Source organism: Podarcis bocagei (assembly GCF_964188305.1).
Source record: "Podarcis bocagei genome assembly, chromosome: 8".
In the NCBI taxonomy this organism is placed as follows: domain Eukaryota; kingdom Metazoa; phylum Chordata; class Lepidosauria; order Squamata; family Lacertidae; genus Podarcis; species Podarcis bocagei.
In genome coordinates, this window is record NC_138133.1 from 29,911,172 (window position 1) to 29,933,026 (window position 21,855).

A 21,855-nucleotide genomic window follows, 5' to 3' on the forward strand; every position below is an offset into this window, starting at 1 on the left:
TGTAGAGGCTGAGACCTTGATTCCGTGAAGCTTTCAGTTTCAGACTAATAGGAATCTGTTCCTTTTTGTAATCTCCCTGTTCATTTCAATATCACTTTGACTACATTTCTGTAGGGACACCCTACAATGCTATTGTTCTTTCTTGTAAATAGAACAGCTATTAACATGTATTGTATTATACTAAATGTTCCAGCATTCAAGAGTGTCCTTTTGCAAAGGATTATACATTCTGCATGTACCTGCAGAGTGCTCAATAACTGTGTTTATGGTGAGGAAATTATTAGGTTCGGCAGATCTAAAGGCACATGCTTACCGAGTGATGAATAATAGGTATTAATTTTGTAATTAGCAGCTTCAATTTTCTCGTTATAAACTCAAATGAATAGTGGCTAACATTGAGCCTTGTGCCAGGACTCAATGGCGCAGTTCAGACATCACAATGGCAGGATTTAGTCTAGTAGGGTTGCCATACATCTGGAATTTCCTGAACGCTGCTAGAATACAGCAGTCAGTAACAGTGTCCGGGTGGAAAATGCTGAGGTGTCCGGGAAAATCCGGACGTATGGCAGCCCATGTTGAAAGCCTAGATTCTGGCGAATTTACTTAAAAATAGCTCAAGAATTTGAGTTCAATGTAGCTCAGCTACTTTGGGCAAAACAAAACAAAAAGCTGAACTTTTGTATCTGGATTTTCACTTTTTGAAATATGGCAACCCTAGTCTAGCCTCTCCTGTATTTAGCTTGTCAAGAGAGGTGCTGGATGGAACTGGCTTGGGAAGAGATTGGCAGACAGGCCTTTATTTATCTCATTTAAATTCTGTCCACCATTAACTTCAGTGGGTCTACTCTGAGTACCACCCTAAGTAAAATAAGCATAAGATGCGAGTTACTTGTGTAGAATAAAATAGTATAGAATAGTTACCTGTATAGAATAAAAAAACACACTGATTTGAAATCAGAGGCCACCAAGTAACCATTATGGAACACTTCCAAGAATGCCCTTGTGACCATGCGATCTATCTCTGGGATTAGGAAATCTGTGGCCCTGCAGACGTTGTTGGATTCCCAGCTTCCATCAGCTCCGGCCAGCAAAGCCTACCGTCTGGGATTATGGGAATTGAGGTCCAACATCTGGAGGGTCACATGTTCCCAATCACTGATCTATATAAAAGTTTGTGTATCAGCAGGTTTGGGATGGTATCCAATGCACTCATTCAATTACTCCTGCACAACAGAACTCTCCCCTCGCCTCCTCCCGCATCCTCCCTGAAGCTGCTCTGGATGGTTGAGGGAACCCCCAGAACAGACTAAGTGGGTGCACAGGGAAGGAGAAGTTCTACTGCACAAGTGCAAATCCACACCACACAGTCAAAACACTCTCATACTGAGGCATCTGATCAAGGCCTGTATTTTAAAAGAAGCTTAAAGATATATTTACAAATGTTTGTATGTTTCATGCCAGGCAGAAACCAGCTGGCTAAGTACTTTGGCAGTTGTTTATCTTCCTGCTCTCCTGAACAAGGGCCCCCCTGATTTATAGCAGTAGCAGGAGACAAGTTTCTCAAAGTTGTAAAAGGAAATTACAGGCTGGGAGCAAATGTTACACTGACCCTACATATTACAGAATACAATCAAGCTGCAAAAACACTAATTAAGAGTTGGTAAATAGTAAGATTTATTGTTTAACAGAAAATAATACCATGTGCCTCCCATCAGACTCTAGCCATATTTTCCTGAGGTTTAAGGTATATTAGGGACACGGGTGGCGCTGTGGGTTAAACCACAGAGCCTAGGACTTGCCGATCAGAAGGTCAGCGGTTCGAATCCCTGCGATGGGGTGAGCTCCCGTTGCTCGGTCCCTGCTCTTGCCAACCTAGCAGTTCGAAAGCACGTCAAAGTGCAAGTAGATAAATAGGTACCGCTCTGGCGGGAAGGTAAACTGCGTTTCCGTGCGCTGCTCTGGTTCGCCAGAAGCGGCTTAGTCATGCTGGCCACATGACCCGGAAGCTGTACGCCGGCTCCCTCGGCCAATAAAGCGAGATGAGCGCCGCAACCCCAGAGTCGGTCACGACTGGGCCTAATGGTCAGGGGTCCCTTTACCTTTACCTGAGAGAGTTAAAGGGCAATAAATTTTGGGAAGAGCTAATGGGAAAAGCAGCTGGCTGGGAAAGGGGGGTGTAAACTGAAGAGGCTTCTTTTGAGGCTGTTTTTACTGAGTTCCTTTTTTACTTTGCAAAGGCCTTTTCTTCTAAAAAGCTATCTATGTTATGTATGAGATTTGTTGGCTTAATGTAATTATGCAAAGGAATTAGAAAGTAAGAAATGTTAGATTCTTATGTTAGATTCTTATTTCATTGATGGTGTGTGAGAATGTGAATCCAAGATCTCTGTGTAGATAGAATTTAATATCATGAGCCATTTGTTTTAGCCATTTGTTTTGGAATGCAGGGGCAACAGGGGCAAAAGGTGATCTGGTAATTAAGGTGCCTTGTCGAGGCAAATATGAGATATATGGCTACTTGTCTGCCATTTATGGATAGAAGGAAATATAGCTCTTTGTCTCCCATAAAAGGTAATAGGAAATGGGTGTATCTTTTATGATTGGTTCTAGCAAACAGCCAATAGGAATTTCAACCAGGCTGATTGGACAGAGGCAGCCAAAGGAGGAGCAAGGGGGCTGGGCTGAGGAAATATAAGTGCTGGCCATCAGGGCTGGAGGAGGCAGAGCTTTGGTAACCATATACCACTGTGTCTATCATTTATTTGTCTGACAAATAAATTATTATTTTAATTTCTCTATTGCTGCGTTGAATATTTCATTCCAGCTAAGCGTTAACCACAAGCCGGGTGCTACAATACCACTTCAGCAGCCACGGCTTCCCCCAAAAAATCATGGGAACTGTAGTTCGTTGAGGGTGCTGAGAGTTGTTAGGAGAATCCCTCACAGAACTACAATTCCCAGCACTGGCAAAAGCCTATCTCAGCCATTCATAAGTAACTGGCATTCAGCATCAAATTTACAGTGTTTATCAGATAAATCCCTTTTCAAGTTTTCAAGAACTTCGAATAGCTTATTGACACACTTCCAAACCCATCAACAGCCTCCCTGGATGAGTGAAAACTTTCAAAACATACAGTATCAAAAATTCTAGTACCTTGTGAGCGCAACAATGGTGAAGCATTAAAACAAACCGGAGAACAAAAGAAGGTTGATCTTGAGAGCCTGGGTCATTAAATTATGATGTGCTGTATATCGATCCCTTCTCCTTACTGCTTTCGACACCAGTCCTACAGACCTCTGCAACCGGGCAAGGTGCCACTGAGTGTCTCTGTCTGAGTCAGTGGCGCTGCAGACCAGAATCCTATTTTTTTGTTTTTTGTTTTGTTTAACTTGCAGCTCTGAACGCAGATATGTCCACAAGTATTTCATTTCTTCGAGAAACATATATTTATCTGTCAATATTCACTCTACCACTGGAAGTATGCGATGGCTGCTAAGGTAAACAGCTTTATTCTTTAAAAAGAAAGAAAGAAAGAAAGAAAGAAAGAAAGAAAGAAAGAAAAGACAAGATGGCAGTAGCTCTACTCAGGTGTTGTTTGTGTGAATGGCAAGGTGAGCAGAAAGAGGCTGCAGAAGGACACCTTTCTCCCTACTCCCAAAATGGCCTGCTTCTTATGCAGGCCCAGCCCTACCATTTGAGTGAGACTGTTGCCCCAAGCAGCAGAGGTTGGGGAAGCAAAAAATGGAAGCATAGCCTGCCCTGTTGCCCTCTAGAAAGCCTTCAGCGGTGGCAATGGCGGACACCGTCCATCAGCAGTCTTGGAATAGCCCTTCGGGGGGAAAGGGCTGTAGTGCAGTGATAGAGAACCTGCTTTGCATGCAGGAAGTCCCTGCTATCAATCCCTAGCATCTCCAGGTAGGACGAAAAAATATTCTCTGTCAGAAGCCCTGGAGAGCTACTGCCACTCAGTGCACAGTGGTGAGCTAGGCTCAGTATTGGTTTGACTAACATACCCTCCAGGTGTACCAATTGTCCTGGAAATACAAAAGCCTTCCCGGCTTCTTATTTTATCCTGGAATGTCCCTATTTCTCCCATTGGCAGGGTGAGAAATGTCCCTATTTTCATCCAAGGAATGCCAGAAGGTATGGACTAAGTATAAGGCAGCTTCCTGTATTCCTGCCAGCTCCTTCAGCTTCTGTACTGTACGTGGCATGGGGTGTCCTTTGCCTCAGGCAGCAAAATGTCATGGGCCCGCTTCCCAGCACTTTTGCTGCGGGGAACCTTTTTCCTCACAATTTAGAACAGGGGAAGATTGGGGATCTAAATCACATGGGAAGTCTACACGAGTAGAGAAAGTTCCCCAGTGCAGAAGTTAAACTAAAACATGCAAGCAGCTGGTCTGATTATGGAGGCAGCACTAAAGTTATGGCCCCACACCGCTTTGTACTCATGTTGACTCTTCCAAGTGAGTAATGCTTACACGTTACACAGATCTGTTGATGGCTGTTAGTGATGAGGGCATCCTTTGTCTGTATGCAAAGACAGGAGGGCTCTGACTACCGGATGCTGGCAATTCACAGCTGGGGAGGAAAATAAAGATGAAGCCTGCCTTGTGAATCTTCCTTAGGCATCGATAAAGCCTGTTTTGTGAATCTGAGGCATCTTCCAGCAGACAAGTATCTGAACTCATCGGGCAACTGCTCTAGCACTGAGTGACAGTTCTGATGTTCTTAGATTGGACTAGATCAGGGTTTGCCAACCTATTTGGACAGTGTTATGTATTGGGTTTAACACATTTTATGTTACAAGGCGTGTTCTAACCAATCGTAGAAGCATTGGTAGACAAACATTCTAATGGCAAGTAAGCGCATGCTCTTTCAACTGTCAACTGTCAGTTCATGCTCGGGATTATTATTGTGTTGTCCAGTCAGTTTGGTTCTTGTGTTCTTACCAGACCAGCCCTTGCATGTGAAGGACATTGCCGCTACAACAGTGAAGGATAGGCTGTTGTCCCGCGTCTCAGACTGGGTGGGGAGGGGGTGACCCGGGAAGCTGGGTCCAGAATTTTCATGCTACACAGCCCGCAAATACAAGCTTTCTACTCACCGAGGATGCGTGTTATGGGGTAGCTGTGTCATAGTCGTCCCCCCATCCTGTTAAGTAAAAAAGTATTAGAAGGGCTGCACGTGTCTCACCCGGGGATCGTCCAGATGAAGGCATTGGCCCATGGCTATGTGTGGTGGCCAGGCATAGATGCGGAGATAGAGGGCTGGGTGAAACGTTGCGAGCCCTGCCAGGTCTCCCAGTCAGATCCATTCAAGGCACCAGTACAGTCCTGGGAGTCCACACAGTCCCCATGGTCCCGGGTGCACGTGGATTTCGCGGGGCCTTTTCAGGGCCAACACTTCCTAATAGTAGTCGATTCTCAGTCCAAGTGGCTAAAGGTGGTGCCGACCTCAACTGTGTCTGCTAGAGCGACTATAAACGTGCTTAGGAAGCTATTTGCGACACACGGCTTGCCGGACACACTGGTGAGTGATAATGGGACCGCTTTTACTTTGGCGGAATTCAAAGAATTTGTAACCAAGAATGGAATCCGCCACATTCGTTCCGTTCCTTTTCACCCAGCGACTAACGGCCAAGCTGAATGCATGGTCCGTTCTACCAAAATGCACTTAGGCGCATAGTTCATGGAGACTAGACTCTCCGGTTAGTGGAGTTCTTATTGGCCCAACACATCACCTCAAGTGCAGTGACTGGCCGAGCCCGGCAGAGTTGCTTATGGGGAGGAGGCTCACTACCCTCCTTTATTGTATGCACCCTGACTGGGCTCTTGAGCAATGACCATCCACTGTGGTGCAGGGGGCTTCAAGAGGGTTCTCCCCAGGGGACACTGTGTACGTCCGAAACTATGGGCCCGGACAGGGTTGGGTCCCTGGTATCATTGCCCGCTGTACAGGTCCGGTTTCCTACGAGGATGGGTTGGAGGGGGGACTGGTTTGAAAGGGACACCTCGACCAGATCAGCCAGGGCACCTCCGAACACAGAACTTCAAGTAGAACCAGAGGACAAGGGTACCTCGGGAGATTCTGTGCCCAGGCCAGGGTGGGAACCAGACAGGTTGCCGGTGACTGAGTTACCCCAGCAGGGCAAACACAGGCTCTATCAGCAGTGACCCCTTCAAAGTCGGTCTCGCTGACCACCCCACTCAGACCACGGGTACCGGAGGAACCTCCTGGGTCACCCACTTGGGCACAGAAACCACGATGGTCCCAGCGGGAGCAGAAAAGGCTGGCACACCTTGATGACTATGTTTGTTCCTTTTTTAAGGAAGTTTGGGGGAGGAGTGTTATATATTGGGTTTAACACATTTTATGTTACAAGGTGCGTTCTAACCAATCATAGAAGCGTTGGTAGACGAACATTCTAATGGCAAGTAAGTGCATACTCTTTCAACTGTCAACTGTCAACGGTCAGTTCATGCTCGGCATTATTATTGTGTTGTCCAGTCAGTTTGGTTCTTGTGTTCCTATGAGTGAGCTGTTGTCACTGACAAATGTTGAATAAACTTAGTTGAGGAACTTATACAGTGGTACCTCGTGTTACATACGCTTCAGGTTACATACGCTTCAGGTTACAGACTCCACGAACCCAGAAATAGTACCTTGGGTTAAGAACTTTACATCAGTATGAGAACAGATATCGTGCTCTGGCGGCGCGGCGGCAGCAGGAGGCCCCATTAGCTAAAGTGGTGTTTCAGGTTAAGAACAGTTTCAGGTTAAGAACTGACCTCCGGAACAAATTAAGTACTTAACCCGAGGTACCACTGTACTGCCTTGGGCTTCTGACTTTTTCCAAACATTTAATAGACAGTGGGCACATTTGTGATTTTGAGAAAGTGCCATGGGGCCAGTAATGAAATGGTTGGTGTGCAGGTGGGGCAGAACACAAAATGGCTGCCATGGGGCTATGTAGGAGAGGTCAACCCATTGCAACAGCAACTGAGTGGGAAAAGCAGCTACTCAAAAGCATTGTGGATTTTTGAAGGAAGGAATTTTTTTACTAAAACCTTTTGTAGGTACTGTTGGGCACACTGGTGCCCAAGCGTACTGCACTGACAAACCTGGGCTAGAATGACCTTTAGCTTTCTAGAGGGGGGAATTTTGGCAGGTAATGATGGTCCGTCAGGAGACACACAAGTTACACCAGCTGAAATTTCCTCCTCTACACCACCACTGAATTGTGCCTTGGCATCAGGACATCTTCTGTGTAAAGATTTAGCATGTTGGCTGTAAAATTTATTCAATTTATTTTGCTATTCATTTTAAAATATTTTTATCCCGCCTTTCTGTTTAAATAAATGCTCAAAGCAGTTTACTATCTAGTCAGCATATTAAAACAACACTAAAATCTGAAATAACCAATAGTGAAAGAACGAAGCAGCGGCAGATCAAACACTCCAACTAATATAAATATCATAAACAAGATTGATGCTATACTAACATTTTAGCTCTGCTTATATCACTTTGGGAAAAAATTAATCCCATGAAATGGAGCACTGAAGCCAAGAATAATTTGTAATGCAGCTAGTTTTGCAGTGTCACAATGCTACATTTTCATTCAAGACAGCAACTTATACTTTGAGAGTATAAGTTTAAACAAGACAATTAAGGCTAGGTTGACCTTTGTGAGCTGCCTTTGTCCAAACCTCTCTTCATTGTGGCTGCATTAAGCCTGGGGTAGGGAAGAAATGGAGAGATTAACATAATTAGCTCTCATTTAATAAGGCTGTTTAATTGGCCAATCCTTGTTCTTTCCTAGCTTCAGTCTCATTCTCCATTGATATACAGACAAATTCTTTCTCTTTTAATTGCCCTTTAGAAACAGGAAGGATCTGGTACTGTTGTAATTATTTTGATCGCCTTGTAATGTCAGCCTTGCAATAAATTGAAGACTATCTGGGATTCTGAGCTAACACCCTTCCACCTTGCAGTAACAAATTCAGATTCTTCTCTAGGCAAAAATAATGGCAACAAATCATACTTGTGACAACAAGCTACTTATACACTGGCAATAACTTCACATGGCTAAATGTTACCTAGGGGTTATGGCTTGAAAAATATTTAGAATATGAAGCTGCAGGCCTCACATTTTTTTAGGTACTCAGATGACATTAATGCCAACAAAACTCCAAACAATATTGTACACCATCTCTGCGTAGTTCAGTGTGTATTACATTCATTCTTTCACTGATGCTTGCAACTAGTAGCTTTGTACAGTGGTGCCCCGCAAGACGAATGCCTCGCAAGATGGAAAACTCGCTAGACGAAAGAGTTTTCCGTTTTGGAGGTGCTTCGCAAAACGAATCTCCTATGGGCTTGCTTCGCAAGACGACAATGTCTTGCGAGTTCCTGCAGGGTTTTTTCCCTCCCCCCCCCTTTTCTAAGCCGCTAAGCAGCTTATCAGATGATCTGATCAGCAGATAAGCCGCTAAAAGCCACTAATAGCGCTAATCCGTCAATGGGCTTGCTTCGCAAGACGAAAAAACCGCTAGACGAAGAGAATCACGGAACGGATTCTTTTCGTCTTGCAAGGCACCACTGTATTACAGATATTTTGGTGCCTGAAACAACAAAGCCTCTCCCTGGAGTACAAATACAATGAGTTGTATCCAATGCTCTCTGTGCATAGTTGTGCTGGCGCAATGGGACTTCCGTTTCCTCTCTTCCTCCATGCCTCTCAACCCTCCAGAGCTGATTTTGGGGACATGCAGGGAGCTGAAAGGAGCAGAAGCTGTTAATAGTTTGCTTTTCCCTTTCATGACCTGAGGCAGTCATTTCACTCTACTTGGTAAGGTGGCTGGGGGATTCAGACTGGCAAACCGAAGTGGTTTGGGAGCAGAGCAAATAGCAAAAAAACCAAAACCAAAGCAACCCAAATCTCTTTGCTTCTGAAAAGTGTGATGGACTGTGTTCTCCTAGTTTCTATGACAGCAAAGCAAGTATGAGAGCAATCTCCGCTACTGCATGTCACACTATTACCTAGGGTGGCTTAGTGAGTAATGGAGATACATCAGTTGAAACTCTTCTACACAACTGTTGAGGGTGCAGGGGCCCTGTGCTCTTTTCCACCTAGATATCCAACCACTACCGCATTGTTCTGCCGCCACAATGTTCATCCTGTTTCTTCTGGACTTCTGCACCTCTTTCAGAGTCTGTAAGAAGTGGCTCAGGAAGAACCACATGCATGGAGCAACCTTGCGTGGAACAGGGAGTTAAATGGATGCTCAGCTCTAATGAGGTACCTCAGTGCACATGAACATGATGCTGCTTTTACTCAAAAACTCTAGCAATGGTTTAGATTCCGAGACTCTGCACAGAAACATCTAGCAACCACCTTAGAGGTATTTAAAAAACAACCACCACCACCCAGTGGGGGACTCTCATTTTGTGATCAGTTGACAAGCCTAGCTGTAGATTTTTAATGTTTTTAAGTTTTTAATGTTGGATGTTTTATTACATTTTTATATATGCTGGAAGCTGTCCAGACTGGCTGGGGAAACCCAGCCAGATAGGCGGGGTATAAATAAATAATAATAATTATAATAATTATTAGAAAGGAGCTGAATAGCTCATGTAGTGAATTAAGTTGAGATTGAACCTGGAACTCCCTGGATCACACTCTTAACCACGATGAGCAGCTTCTAGTAATTTGAGACAACACAGTTCTCACAGCCCTGAGAACATAATCCTGCATTTCCAAGCATTGTCTAACAATCCAAGGTTCAACTGCACCTATTTTTGTCTTAGAAACATTTAATGCGTTTTCTCCCCACTGTTCTTCAGCAGCCTGTTTAAGCTCTTCTTGATGTGGAGCTGAACGCTAATAAAACAGAATTTGGAATCAACTCCTGAGGATGACATGTTTATGAGAGGAAGGGACTAATAAATCTGCCAGACCCTGCAGCCCTGCTAAGGGATAACATTAATTCCATCTCTTTTTCTACAGTGCACCTGATAAGCAAGTCCCCTGTGCCTTTGAAGGAACATTACAACCTTTGTTCCAGTGAGGCTCTGCTACTTACACAGCTAATTGCCTTTCCTGCATGAGTGTTAGGATTCCTTACTTGAGGTTACAAAGTGGATTTGGATTCTGTACCCTCTTCTGCTGCTGGCCATGAAACTGATCCAAATAGTGCTTGTCTGTCAGCATATTTCGCATGTAAATACTTGCTGGAGGGTGATGTTTTGTACACACTCTCTCTCTCTCTCTATATATATATATCTCATGTTGAAATGAGAAAGTTCAGGAACCAGCCTGCAGTTGGTCATCACTGGATTTACCTTTCCCTGACTCATTCAGGTAATCTAGTTTAAGAGAGCTTCTTAATTCTCTCAGTAAAGCGGTACCTCAAGTTACAGACGCTTCAGCTTACAGACTCCGCTAACCCAGAAATAGTACCTCGGGTTAAGAACTTTGCTTCAGGATGAGAACAGAAATTGTGTGGCAGCGGCGCAGCAGCAGCGGGAGGCCCCCTTAGCTAAAGTGGTACCTCAGGTTAAGAACAGTTTCAGGTTAAGAACGGACCTCCGGAACGAATTATGTTCTTAACCTGAGGTACCACTGTACAGGGAAGTGGCTCCTGAAGATCAGATGGGAGTATGTCCAGGTTAGGGAATTTGTAGCCCTCCAAATGCTGCAGGACAACAGCTCCCATAATGTTGAACTCAAGAGTATGTTGCAAACCATCATTCCTGTAATTCAATTCCGTTCTCATGTACAAGTTTCTTTAGCCAGCAAGCATGTCTTATCATAACAGCACAATTTCTATCCAAGAAGTTTGGATTTACTTTAATTTTTCATGTTTCATCTGTGTGTTTTTTTAATTCCATATTAATCCTATCTGAGACAGCAAAGCTTTTTAGCACCCTCTGTCGTCTCAACCTGCAAATGCTAATGCAGATACAATCCACACACAACATATTATTTTAATGTGTCTGTTCAAACCAGAGCCATACATTTGTCTCTGGAGAGGTCTGCTTGGGGGCTCCTCCCCTAAGCTTGTTGTACCCCATCACTTTTGACCTTTCCCTTGTTATCCATTCACATTGGCTGCCTAAAATGCAGAAGTGGATTTAGCCTATCATTTCATGTCATCCGTACTATCATACAGAGATGCTGTGTGCTATATGTGCATGTTCAATCTATAGTAGGCTATCAAAATTGTCCAATGCTTCCCCCAGACTAAAGGTAGCACACTAGCCAGATATTGTGGCCTGCCAAGCACATAATAAATCCTTTGGTTTTAGCACCCATGTAATAGTGCAAACCAAAGAATTTTAACCATTCTTATTTTCTGCAGTACATAGTTGGGTCATGAGTGAAACAAACCCCTAACAAGACTAACTGAATGTTAGTTAGCAACAAACAGCTCCCATTCATTCTTCTTCAGGGCAGGGGACCCAACAACGTTGTTATTTTTTGCTGGTAGAGGTGCATAGAGCATTTTTCATCATAGGACTACAGGATCGCTGATGAATTTCTGCCCATCACACAGCACAGGCCCACATTCTACACACTGGCAATCAGACTAAGGTTTTTGCCTGAACCTCCACTCTTTATGGATGCATCACACAATAACTATGGAAACTTTTTTTCCATTTGGTTACAAACACTACGAAAGCAATTGTTACCTTTAAATCAATCACAACAGAAATGTCAAGTCGTCTGCATAGGGTTTAATGCTGTAAGAAAATAGCATATATGGATTGAATTCAATATTTCCCACCAACTCCCAATTCATTATATTAAAAAAGATAAAGACATGGATATATGATCAAAGACTGCATCTTTCAAAAATAATAATAAAAATAAGTTCGAAAAAAGAAGAGCACAAAAGTATACCAATCCAGTAAAGAATAGTCTTGACTACCATAATTCTATCTGTTTAATTAAAAACAAAAACCAGTAGCATTTTACTTAACATGGTAAGAAAAATATTACCCTTATGTTTCTATAGAAGCAAGCTCCTAGCTGAAAACTCCATCAGGGTTAAGCCTGATCCTCTCCTGCTGAAACTGCAGCGACTTACAATGGCTGCAAAAACATCCTTATATGTAAGAGGGGTGAGTATGTTGTGGCTTTCCAGTGGTTGCTGGACCACAACTCCCATCATCCCTGACCATTGACCCTACTGGCTGAGGCTGATGGGAGTTGGAATCCAACATCTGAAGTGACAAAGGCTCCCTGGACGTGCTATAAGAAGCAGGTAAGGTGAGGGCTCTCAGACTCTATCAAATTTGCCTTTATATACATCCTTGTAAATGTTATTACTACGTGAATTTGGAAGAGTACTGTTACGTCAGAACACCAGCATAAGGGACTATTCCCACAGCTTTTAGAATAAAGCAATATGGGCCATGGTGGTAGCCAGGCCGACCCTGTTCTCTGCTGCTTCCATGCAGCAGAACAGATAAAAACTGCATTCAGCCACGCCTTCCCTGCTGCCTTATAATTTATAATCTCTTTATCGGTTGAGCCAAAAGCCTGCCTTTGCCTTTCCAGTCAACACACATTGTCTTCATCGACAACAAATATACCACACTGAATTTCATATCATAAACAGTAGTTACTTCTAGAATGTGAAAAGGAAACATTTCTGTACACAATAAGACACTGTCAATGACCTCTATCATATGTTTTTAAGAATTAGGACCCTCGATATTTAGGGTGTGCTCTTTCTTTGTCCTTCTCTTTCCCATAGCACATTCATCCTGGTGCCTGGTGTTCAGTCTTCTTATCCATGTGTCTCAAGCCTTGTGTGAGGTCCTGTTATTCTTCATGTGGCTTCTCATACATCTTCAGTCCAAGTCTCCCAACCATCAGCAGGCTTTAAAGGAAAATGTAGTCAAGTTTATCTATATGACAGAAGTGTGTGAAGCCGCCTCCTACACAATTGCTCTTCTGACTCACTGCATGTGCAACACACCTCCAATATTTTATTTCGGAGGCTGGGACAGAAATAGGAGAAAGCAAACATGTTGTCCAGTAGTTATTCGTTCTGTCTGTAGCCCCAACTCTCAGCCTTCCCAAACTGGAACCATGCAGTTCCTCAGGACCAGGTAACGCTTGTCTCATTTTTTGGCAGTGCTAAGACAGTCTGTGCCCCCATCTCTCCCAAGGGGTCTACAGTGCAAATGAGAAAATCTCCCTTCCTGGAGAAATGCAGACGTAGCCACCAGGTTGATTTGGCTTCAGAATACACCAGTTCTGTTTTGTTAATTTTTATGGAATGCATGCTTTTAGTATTATATGATTTCACTGTTGTTTCAATTTACAATGTTGTGTATTTTGTATATCTGTAACTCATCTTGGGACATGTTTAAGAAAGGCAACTTAAGAATTTTAATTAAGCTATCAACAAGTCAACTGCTGATTGGCTGAAGGGATGGCTAATAAGAGGATTTAGTTGCCAATGAGTGGAATATAGATTATGGGAGATGGAGCAGGGGGAGAAGAGAAGGTTTCGAAAGGTGGCCGGCATGTATAGTCTTGAAAGCCATGGAATGGGTCAACCTAAACCAGATCTTGCTTAACAAAATGATCTTATCTAATAAAAAGTACCGAAATGCACAACGAAATTGCTTATCCCAAAAAAGTGTTATGCAATACAGTTTCTAGAATGCAATTTTATAAAACTAAAACTACAGCCTGATCCTAACTGTGCCTGTTTAGAAGTACCGGTATGTCCCATTGATTTTAACTGGCATGTATGCAACAGGAATGCAGCCTTAATGTCAAAAGCAAAATAAATAAAATAAACATGCAGCATAATACCTTGCACCAGCAATCAGTCCTGCAGGCATGAATTTCCCCGAGTTGTAGAATCTCATGCCCATAATACCAGCTAAGGTTCCAGAAGCAACTAATTGAAAGATAGAAACAGAAGCAGCATTATATCAGGGGTGTTTCTGCCCACTTGAGGGCAATGATTAAAAAAGCCAAGTTATCAACTTTATTATGTCACATGCGCAAACAAACAAGGACACACACAGCTCAAAGATGTGTACCAATGTAACCGTTTTACACTCCTTAGTAACAACTTCAACCAAACAATTATTTAATATTTATTTTGAAAATTTGTTGACCACCTAATCAACAAAATGCTCCAGAAATTTCACACCAAGTTCAAATTACACATTATTATTATTACTATTATTATTGCCAGACAGAAATGATGAACTGTAAGATGAATAATCTACTTCTACCTAAAATCTAACCTCAGAGAAAAGTAGTGAAAAAGCCAGCATTGTGCAATTGGGCTAAGCAGCTGACAAAATGTACTCTTAAGGGATGTTCAGAGGCACTTTCCTAATTGCAGGTTGCATCACAGCACACAATAGGGAGCATGGGATATATCTCAGAGCAGGGATGGGGAACCAGCTGTCCTCCAGATGATGGACTACAACTCCCATCATCCCTGATGATGTCCTACTGTGTTTGGATGGGGTAGCTCCCTAGTAAGTGTGTTTAGGATTGCTTTAACTGACACATGTGGTTTAATTCATCAAATTATGCTATGCACGTGTGCTCCAGAATCAGCTTCCTGGTACAACACACAACACTATACATGAAAGGACCCCACATTTATTCCAAATCAGCCTCCTGATAAAATTGGTATTTAACTTTGCTGCTTGTATCAAGTGGTTTTGTTGCTGTTGTTATAGTACACCAATGAAATAAAATGCATTAGATGCATTCAAAGGGTTGTGGTTAAAAGTTACTTTTACGTAATTCACATATATACATTTCCCCAGTTATGCTTACTCAGTGAAAGCCAAATGTTTTTTGGGTCTTGAGAAAGTTGGTAAGCTCCAAGTCCTGCTAAACTCCCAAAAAGAAGACCAGCAGCTAAAGATGGGACACTACCTGGAATAAATAAAACAAGTAATGTTTGTTAAGCTGTAGATAAAAACGGGGTACATAAACCAAACCAACAAAATTTATTCTGTTCTAAGTAATTTTCAGCTAAAAAAAAAGCATTGCTCAAATGTTTAATATTTGATTTGATCTGATGCTTTATAGTGCAAGCTCTGAACTGGTGGGGTCAGATCCGCATGTAAGGCACACCAAGGTTGGTCGCACCAGTGGGACCACCATTTTCTTTGAAGGTTTTGGTAAGTGAAGGCAAAGGAAGGTAGAGCATGCTAAAAACAGAGGAGAAAGATGACTGTATATTGTTAAAAAAAAAAAAAAATTAAGTAGGTGCAATGTTGCCTGTTGGTATTGAAAAACATGGTCTGAAAAACATGAAAAGTCCTGCCTTCCAAATATGTGGTATCTGCTGTCCCAGATATCTTCAACCTATTCAGACTAAGAACCCACTTGTCATCAAAACATGCATTTGAGGACCCATTTTTTAAACTCCTATTGCAACCCACCTTGAATCAGGCTGCAGCCCACCAGATGGAAGACCAGTGCACTATGCTAACCTCATAATCATATGTGCCATCTGGGAAACAGGTAAGGTTTACCCCAACTATTTAAATTTCCCCTTTTAAATACTTGAAGGCTGAACATATTTTTCACATAATAAAAAAGGCTAGTAGTATTGCCCATCTATTCAAAGATGAAGATGTTGTTCATATATAACAGCAAACCATGGCCTGTTTTTTTGTCCAGGTGCTGAACATAGATACTCGCTCCTTCTCTCATGCACTCTAATTCCCTCTCTCACTTTATGGTTTGATCACATCGAAGTTTGACATTACATCGGGCCAGCCTACAAACCAGAAATAGAAATCTACCTTAAAAAGCAAACAAGCACATACCCCCTGTTCTTTCTGTTGTCTCCTCACAACTTCCCCATAGTAAAACTCAACATTTACTTTGGTGTAACTCAACATTCACTTTAGTGTCCTTTTAAATGAGCCCTTAGTACAGTTACTCTGGGCAAAGGATAATCCTGCACTATTCTAGGAAAGTGGCCTCAGGAGGCTGCTTCTACTCCCATTATCAGTTTATATATAAAGAGGTGACCTGCAAACGAAATTGATGAAATGTCACCACCTTTGGCTACTGGTGAATGGTGCCATTAATAAGGCTTAAGGGAGCACTCAACACCGATTTCTAACACCACTTGTTCCATTTGCAGGTCAAACCTAATTGGACTTGAAGCATCAAGGGCACTGTTAAAACGGCCTTGAGTATTTTCTGTCTAGGCATTCTGCCTTCCTTCCATCATGCCACTGAAATGACTTGCAATGATTTGTTATTCTCATAAGCAGTGTGTGATCTGTCATTTTCATAATGCCCTTAAGCCAGTCCTGGAATTCAAATGCTTAGATCTCTTCTCCTAGATCTCTTAAAAAACAAGGCATTAGGTTGTTGCTTCCCTCTTTTAAATTTTGATTTGCTTGCCTTCCAGCCACAGAGGAGTTAAAATGAAGGACAAAAGAAACAAAACAAAAAAAATCTTCCATCTGGGTCCACCCCTCCCCACCTTGACACTTATTCTCAGCGACCATTATGTCTCTAACCATCATTCCAACTACTCAAAATGCTGCAAGAGGAATCCTGTAAGAAGCCCCTCACCACGTGAAGAGTATCATCACAAATCAATACATCGATTTTCCATCAAGGTTAATGGAAGTTATACATGCAAGCCCAGAGAAAAATATGCCCCGAACGGCTTTTGTTACAGAACTGCTACCATCAGTTCTTGAGAGACCTTTCTTGTTAAATTATTCATTTGTAGAAATAAAACCATGGGGAGAAAAAAAACCCCCAACAATTATTTCCCTCTATGAACACAAAATACATTACTTGCTGCCTACGTAGCTGCGTGTATGTTAGGTTTGGTAGGAAAATACATGTTACATATATTCCAACCCCCTCAAACAAATTATTGTTTTTTTCTGAGGGGTTTTTCTGCTTCCCTCAAAATGTTAAGGAAGTTCTTGTTTCTAGGCAGAGTAGATAAGTTCTGTCAATGTCATTGCAACACAAGATACACTGTTTAGCTGTGCTGCAGAGATGAAAATCTACATGTTAGAATCACAGAGCAACATGTTTGTTCAAATAACCATGGGTGGTATTCAACTTAGTTTTATGTAGCCCCATTGAAATTGTAGGACCTAATCTTCATTAATTTCAGTACTACTCTGAGTAAAATTTTAGTGAATATGTGACACCTCGATGGGCACTGTGCGCAAGTCAGGGGAAAACAATATGGCCTGCAACACGCAAACGTTTTGGGTCTTGAGACTGTAGATTATCAGCATAGCTCTGCCTGTGCCTTTATCATTCTAAAGCAGTTTCTCATAGGAAGGGTATCAGTTCCCTACAACTGCTAATCAGCACCCTACAGCAAAAACTAGTAACAGCAGCTTGATATCTGTATATAGACTGATAGTAGGAATGCATAGTTTTCCGTTTTTACAAGAGGGACCTCCATTTCAGAGAATATAATTCTGCGTTTCCTAACTTGGTTCCCTCCAGATGTGCGGGGCTACAACTCCCATTATCCCTGACCATTGGTTCTGTTAGCTAGAGCTGATGGGCGCTGGAGTCCAATAACTGCTAGAGGGCACCAGGTTCGGAATGGCTATTTAACACCAGAAAACAAGACTGTGAGGAGACATCAATACTATACCTGCTTTTGCATAGCCAATCATCCCGCCAGAAGCCACTAAAGCTGCATAGCCAAAACCAATCCAGTCCAATCCCATTCTGGAATGCAATAGAGATATGTATGTGGTAAATGTTTGTAACGAATGGAAATCAGATACAAATTGACTTTTTGTACCTTGTGCTAAAACTGTAGACTGTTCTTCCTAGGACACAGCATTTGTCATATTCTCAGCCTTGCAAATAAGGTCTCAGAAGTTACTGGCCTGCCCATCAAATACCAATTTAAATTGTTTCAGGCATATGGGCAACCATAAAATATAGAAGACAAGACTAGAACTCTATAAGTTCTCCCACACCTGATTACTGCAGGTAAATGACAATTTAACATATTCCTGCTCACAGCCTCCATTGTTTCGGTTTATTTTGACAGTACTCATGAAAAAAACCCACTTGCTTAGAAGAAAAACCCCAATTTATGGCCTTTAAATGTGGGGTTTTTTTGGTTATGTATTTTTGTGTTTTTATACCTTAAGGTACCCTGTGATCATTGGATGGAGAGCAGTATATTAATTTAAGAAATAATAAGGGGGGAAAACACTTTTTCAAAAGGAAAAAAATATATTAGCTTGATCTTGGATTTATTGAGTGGTTTTGGAGAAACCAATCAAAAATGGTGTTCCATGCAAGTAGCAATTCCCTACCTCTAAACTGTAGAGGAGAGAAATGAAGTAAGGATTGTAAAACACTTGCTGAAAGAGCAATGTAAGATGTGTCTGTAAGTACAGTGGTACCTCAGGTTACATACACTTCAGGTTACATACTCTTCAGGTTACAGACTCTGCTAACCCAGAAATAGTGCTTCAGGTTAAGAACTTTGTTTCAGGATGAGAACAGAAATTGTGGTCCGGCAGCACGGCGGCAGCAGGAGGCCCCATTAGCTAAAGTGGTGCTTCAGGTTAAGAACAGTTTCAGGTTAAGTACGGACCTCCGGAACGAATTAAGTACTTAACCTGAGGTACCACTGTACATTTACCAGGAATGGACACAGAAATATGAAATGAATTCAACAGACACATCTTTAATGTTGGGTTTATACATTGGTTTGCTAAACACCTGCAGACTTAAATAATAATAGACTCATAAAGTTACATTTCCTTAGCATGCTCTTCTAAATTTTGAAATTATGGGGGAGAGGGAAACAGACTAAAGGAAAACATACATAATCCTCAGTCTGAACTTAACTCACTGTGTGGTTGTGAGGCTAAAACTATACCCTATACTTCTTTCAATGGTGGAATTCAAAATGTAGTAATTTATTTAATTTCTGGTCAGTCTATAAAAAGTTCTTCTAACTTCATGTAACTAGAGCAAAGAGTTCTCTGACAATTATTTTCAAGATAAACGCACATGTGTTACTGATATTTAGATATCTGTTTTGTTGGAGGGGTTTTTTTTTCTTGTAAGTAGAGAATTCTCTGGGGTTTTGTTTTGAAATCTTGGAACACCCAGGCTTAGAAAGAATCTGTACTCTTAACCAAAAGCTCCAATTTAGATCGATAAGGCATTATTTTATTAAAACTCTGAATTTTTGTAATGGGGGGGGGACACTACCCTCTGATATTAATCCGATTTCCATCTATGTCTGCACAGGATCCCTTCACTGTTCACCAACTATTATATATACAGTATTCACAAAAGGTTCAGTACAAAGCCAGTTCGCTGGCTGCTGCCTTATTCTAAGACAAGAGAAAAACCATGAATAAAGTCACTTACTCTGCAGGAGCAGCAGCAGAAGAGTCACAACGTAAGAACAGAACAAAACCGAGCCGTGCAAATATCGAACCCGCCGGGCAATGGGAGAACTACAAAACAGCAACCCACGTGACCGCGGGCCAAGCAGAGCAACAACCCCAGTTGTATTTGCAAAATCGTGGCCAAGCAGCGACTTGCCCTTTGGTTTTCTTACAGAAAGCTACTACGTCAACCCAAACGTACCATAGCCGGGGGTGGGGCGTTATTTCATTAAAGGCGAGGCAAAGCATCAGAGCATTCCTCTGAGCCATTGCAAAAGCGTTTTTCCACCCTGCTGGTGCAATCCCCAATGGTTGCATCCAAAACTAATCTTTGCACGCATAAAAGAGTCGAGCTCTAAACAGTGACTTTTCTTTTTAGTTTCTCTGGAATATTAGGGAGAGAGAGCGCCTGTTTTACAGGGGCAAGGGGGGTGGTTCTTGCAACCCTGAAATCCACACCGAACATTGCAACAAATTAAAAACCTTCATTAGAAACTTCAGGGCTGGTTAAGGCAGGTTGCAGCCACAAGTACATTTACTGGGTAGGAATTAAGCGCAAGTCCACACCGTATTTTGATTTATTTAATTTTATCCTCACAACAACCCTGTATGGTAGTTTTATTTATTTATTTTTAGTGGTAAAAGTAAAAGTGGTACATTTATAGCACATGACTGACCCCAAAGAATCGTGGGAACTGTAGTTTCCTCTTCACAGAACGACAACTCCCAGCATTCTTTGGGAAAAGCCAGGTGTTTTAAACATATGGATCTGGCCTTTGACTGCAACGCTATAAATGCTTATCTGGGAATAAATCACATTAAACTCAGTATGATTTACTTGTGTAAGTAGGCAAATTTAGGATTGCATGGACCTTAGCTCACTGCTGGAGTTTTGTATGCAGAATGTCCCAGGTTTGATCCCCATCATCTCGATGTAGGTCCAGGAAGACTTCCTCCCTGAAACCCTACTGTCCAGTCAGTGCTGGCAAATGAGCTGAATGGACCCTGAAAATTATTATGGTTTCAGTTAGATAACAAGTTGCTTGTATGAACTGGGCAGTCAGATAAGAATAGGAAGTTGGTTGCTGCACTACTGTTGCAATAAAAGTAAAACAGAAAAGAATCCCAATAGGCCATTACATTTATGCGAGAAGATTCTAGTTCTGTCCATAGTGCAACCCTATGCCTTTTTACTCAAAAGAAAACCTCACTGTCATCAAAAGGTCTAGTAGGAAGCAAAATATGCCAGTGGGGAGTCAGTGGGATTGCTCCCAAGTTGAACTGGAAGAGTCAGGGTGTGCTAAGGCTGCCATATGGGGAATTTCCGAAAGGCAGCACTTTGTCCTGAATCTATGAAATATGGCAACCCTAGGGTGTGGGTGTGTTAACCTGACTTCTAATTGCCAAGGAGAGGGCAGAGGAGCGGTCTCTATGGCGAGAGCATGAATGACACTCACAAATGTATCTCCAGTATGATTGGTGGGCATTCAGTGGTTTTGCTTTTTTATATTGCGCTATGGTCTAAACCACTGAGCCTCTAGGGCAGGGGTCTGCAACCTTTAAGACAAAAAGAGCCACTTGGACCCGTTTCCGAAGAAAAAAAACCTGGGAGCCGCAAAACTCGTCATTATAAAAATAACTTTTTTGTCACTTTTTTATTATTTCTTTGTTTGACCCCTCAGAATTACTCCTCCTCATAGAAATAAATGTTAAATTAACAAGTTACCTTTTTTGTGTGTGTTTGTTCTTCACTCCCCTTCAAAACAGTGACCAGCGTACATGCCCCTTACAATGTAGCGGGTGGGCGGGCGGGAAGGTGACGTCGGGATGGTGCGTGACTAATGCACGCACCGTCCCCATGCGACGTCACAGCCAGTACAGCACCCGCCACAGTGGGGAGTGTCGGGGCGCACAATGTGCCTCCTCCCCTCGCTAGTATCCGCCCCGGAGCCACGGCAAAGGTGTAAAAGAGGCACATGCGGCTCCGGAGCCGCGGGTTGCAGACCCCTGCTCTAGGGCTTGCCGATCAGAAGGCCGGCGGTTCGAATCCCCGCAATGGGGTGAGCTCCTGTTGCTCAGTCCCAGCTCCTGCCAACCTAGCAGTTCGAAAGCAAGCCAAAAAGTGCAAGTACCGTATTTTTCGCCCCATAAGACGCACTTTTTCCCCTCCAAAAATGAAGGGGAAATCGGGGTGCGTCTTATGGGGCGAATGCCTGCAAGCCTCGCGCGCCCGGCAGGAGGTCCCACCGGGTGCGCGAGGCTTGGGGCGGCAGCCTGTCGCCCGAAGCACGGGGAGCCCTGGGGAGGGCTCCCCCTGCTTCGGGCGAGTGTCTGCAAGCCTCGCGCACCCGGCAGGAGGTCCCACCGGGTGCGCGAGGCTTGGGGCAGCAGCCTGTCGCCCGAAGCACGGGGAGCCCTCGGGAGGGCTC

The 21,855-nt window shown here is 42.9% G+C and overlaps 1 protein-coding gene and 1 long non-coding RNA gene across 2 annotated transcripts; both read right to left on the reverse strand.

Moving 5' to 3' along the window:
- Positions 1-7,287: 7,287 nt before the first annotated feature.
- On the reverse strand, positions 7,288-8,935 carry LOC308592649. Its single transcript, XR_014010599.1, has 2 exons — positions 8,601-8,935; positions 7,288-8,271 (listed from the first exon to the last, which is right to left on the reverse strand). It is a non-coding gene; the product is annotated as an uncharacterized lncRNA (long non-coding RNA).
- A 2,785-nt stretch (positions 8,936-11,720) lies between these two features.
- LOC308592648 (transmembrane protein 14C-like) lies at positions 11,721-19,573 on the reverse strand. Its single transcript, XM_081204204.1, has 5 exons — positions 19,407-19,573; positions 17,656-17,732; positions 14,829-14,930; positions 13,839-13,926; positions 11,721-12,891 (listed from the first exon to the last, which is right to left on the reverse strand). The coding sequence occupies exons 2-5, from the start codon at positions 17,729-17,731 to the stop codon at positions 12,834-12,836; spliced, it is 324 nt and encodes a 107-aa protein (XP_081060330.1). The 5' UTR covers position 17,732; positions 19,407-19,573; the 3' UTR covers positions 11,721-12,833.
- Between the last annotated feature and the right edge of the window lie 2,282 nt (positions 19,574-21,855).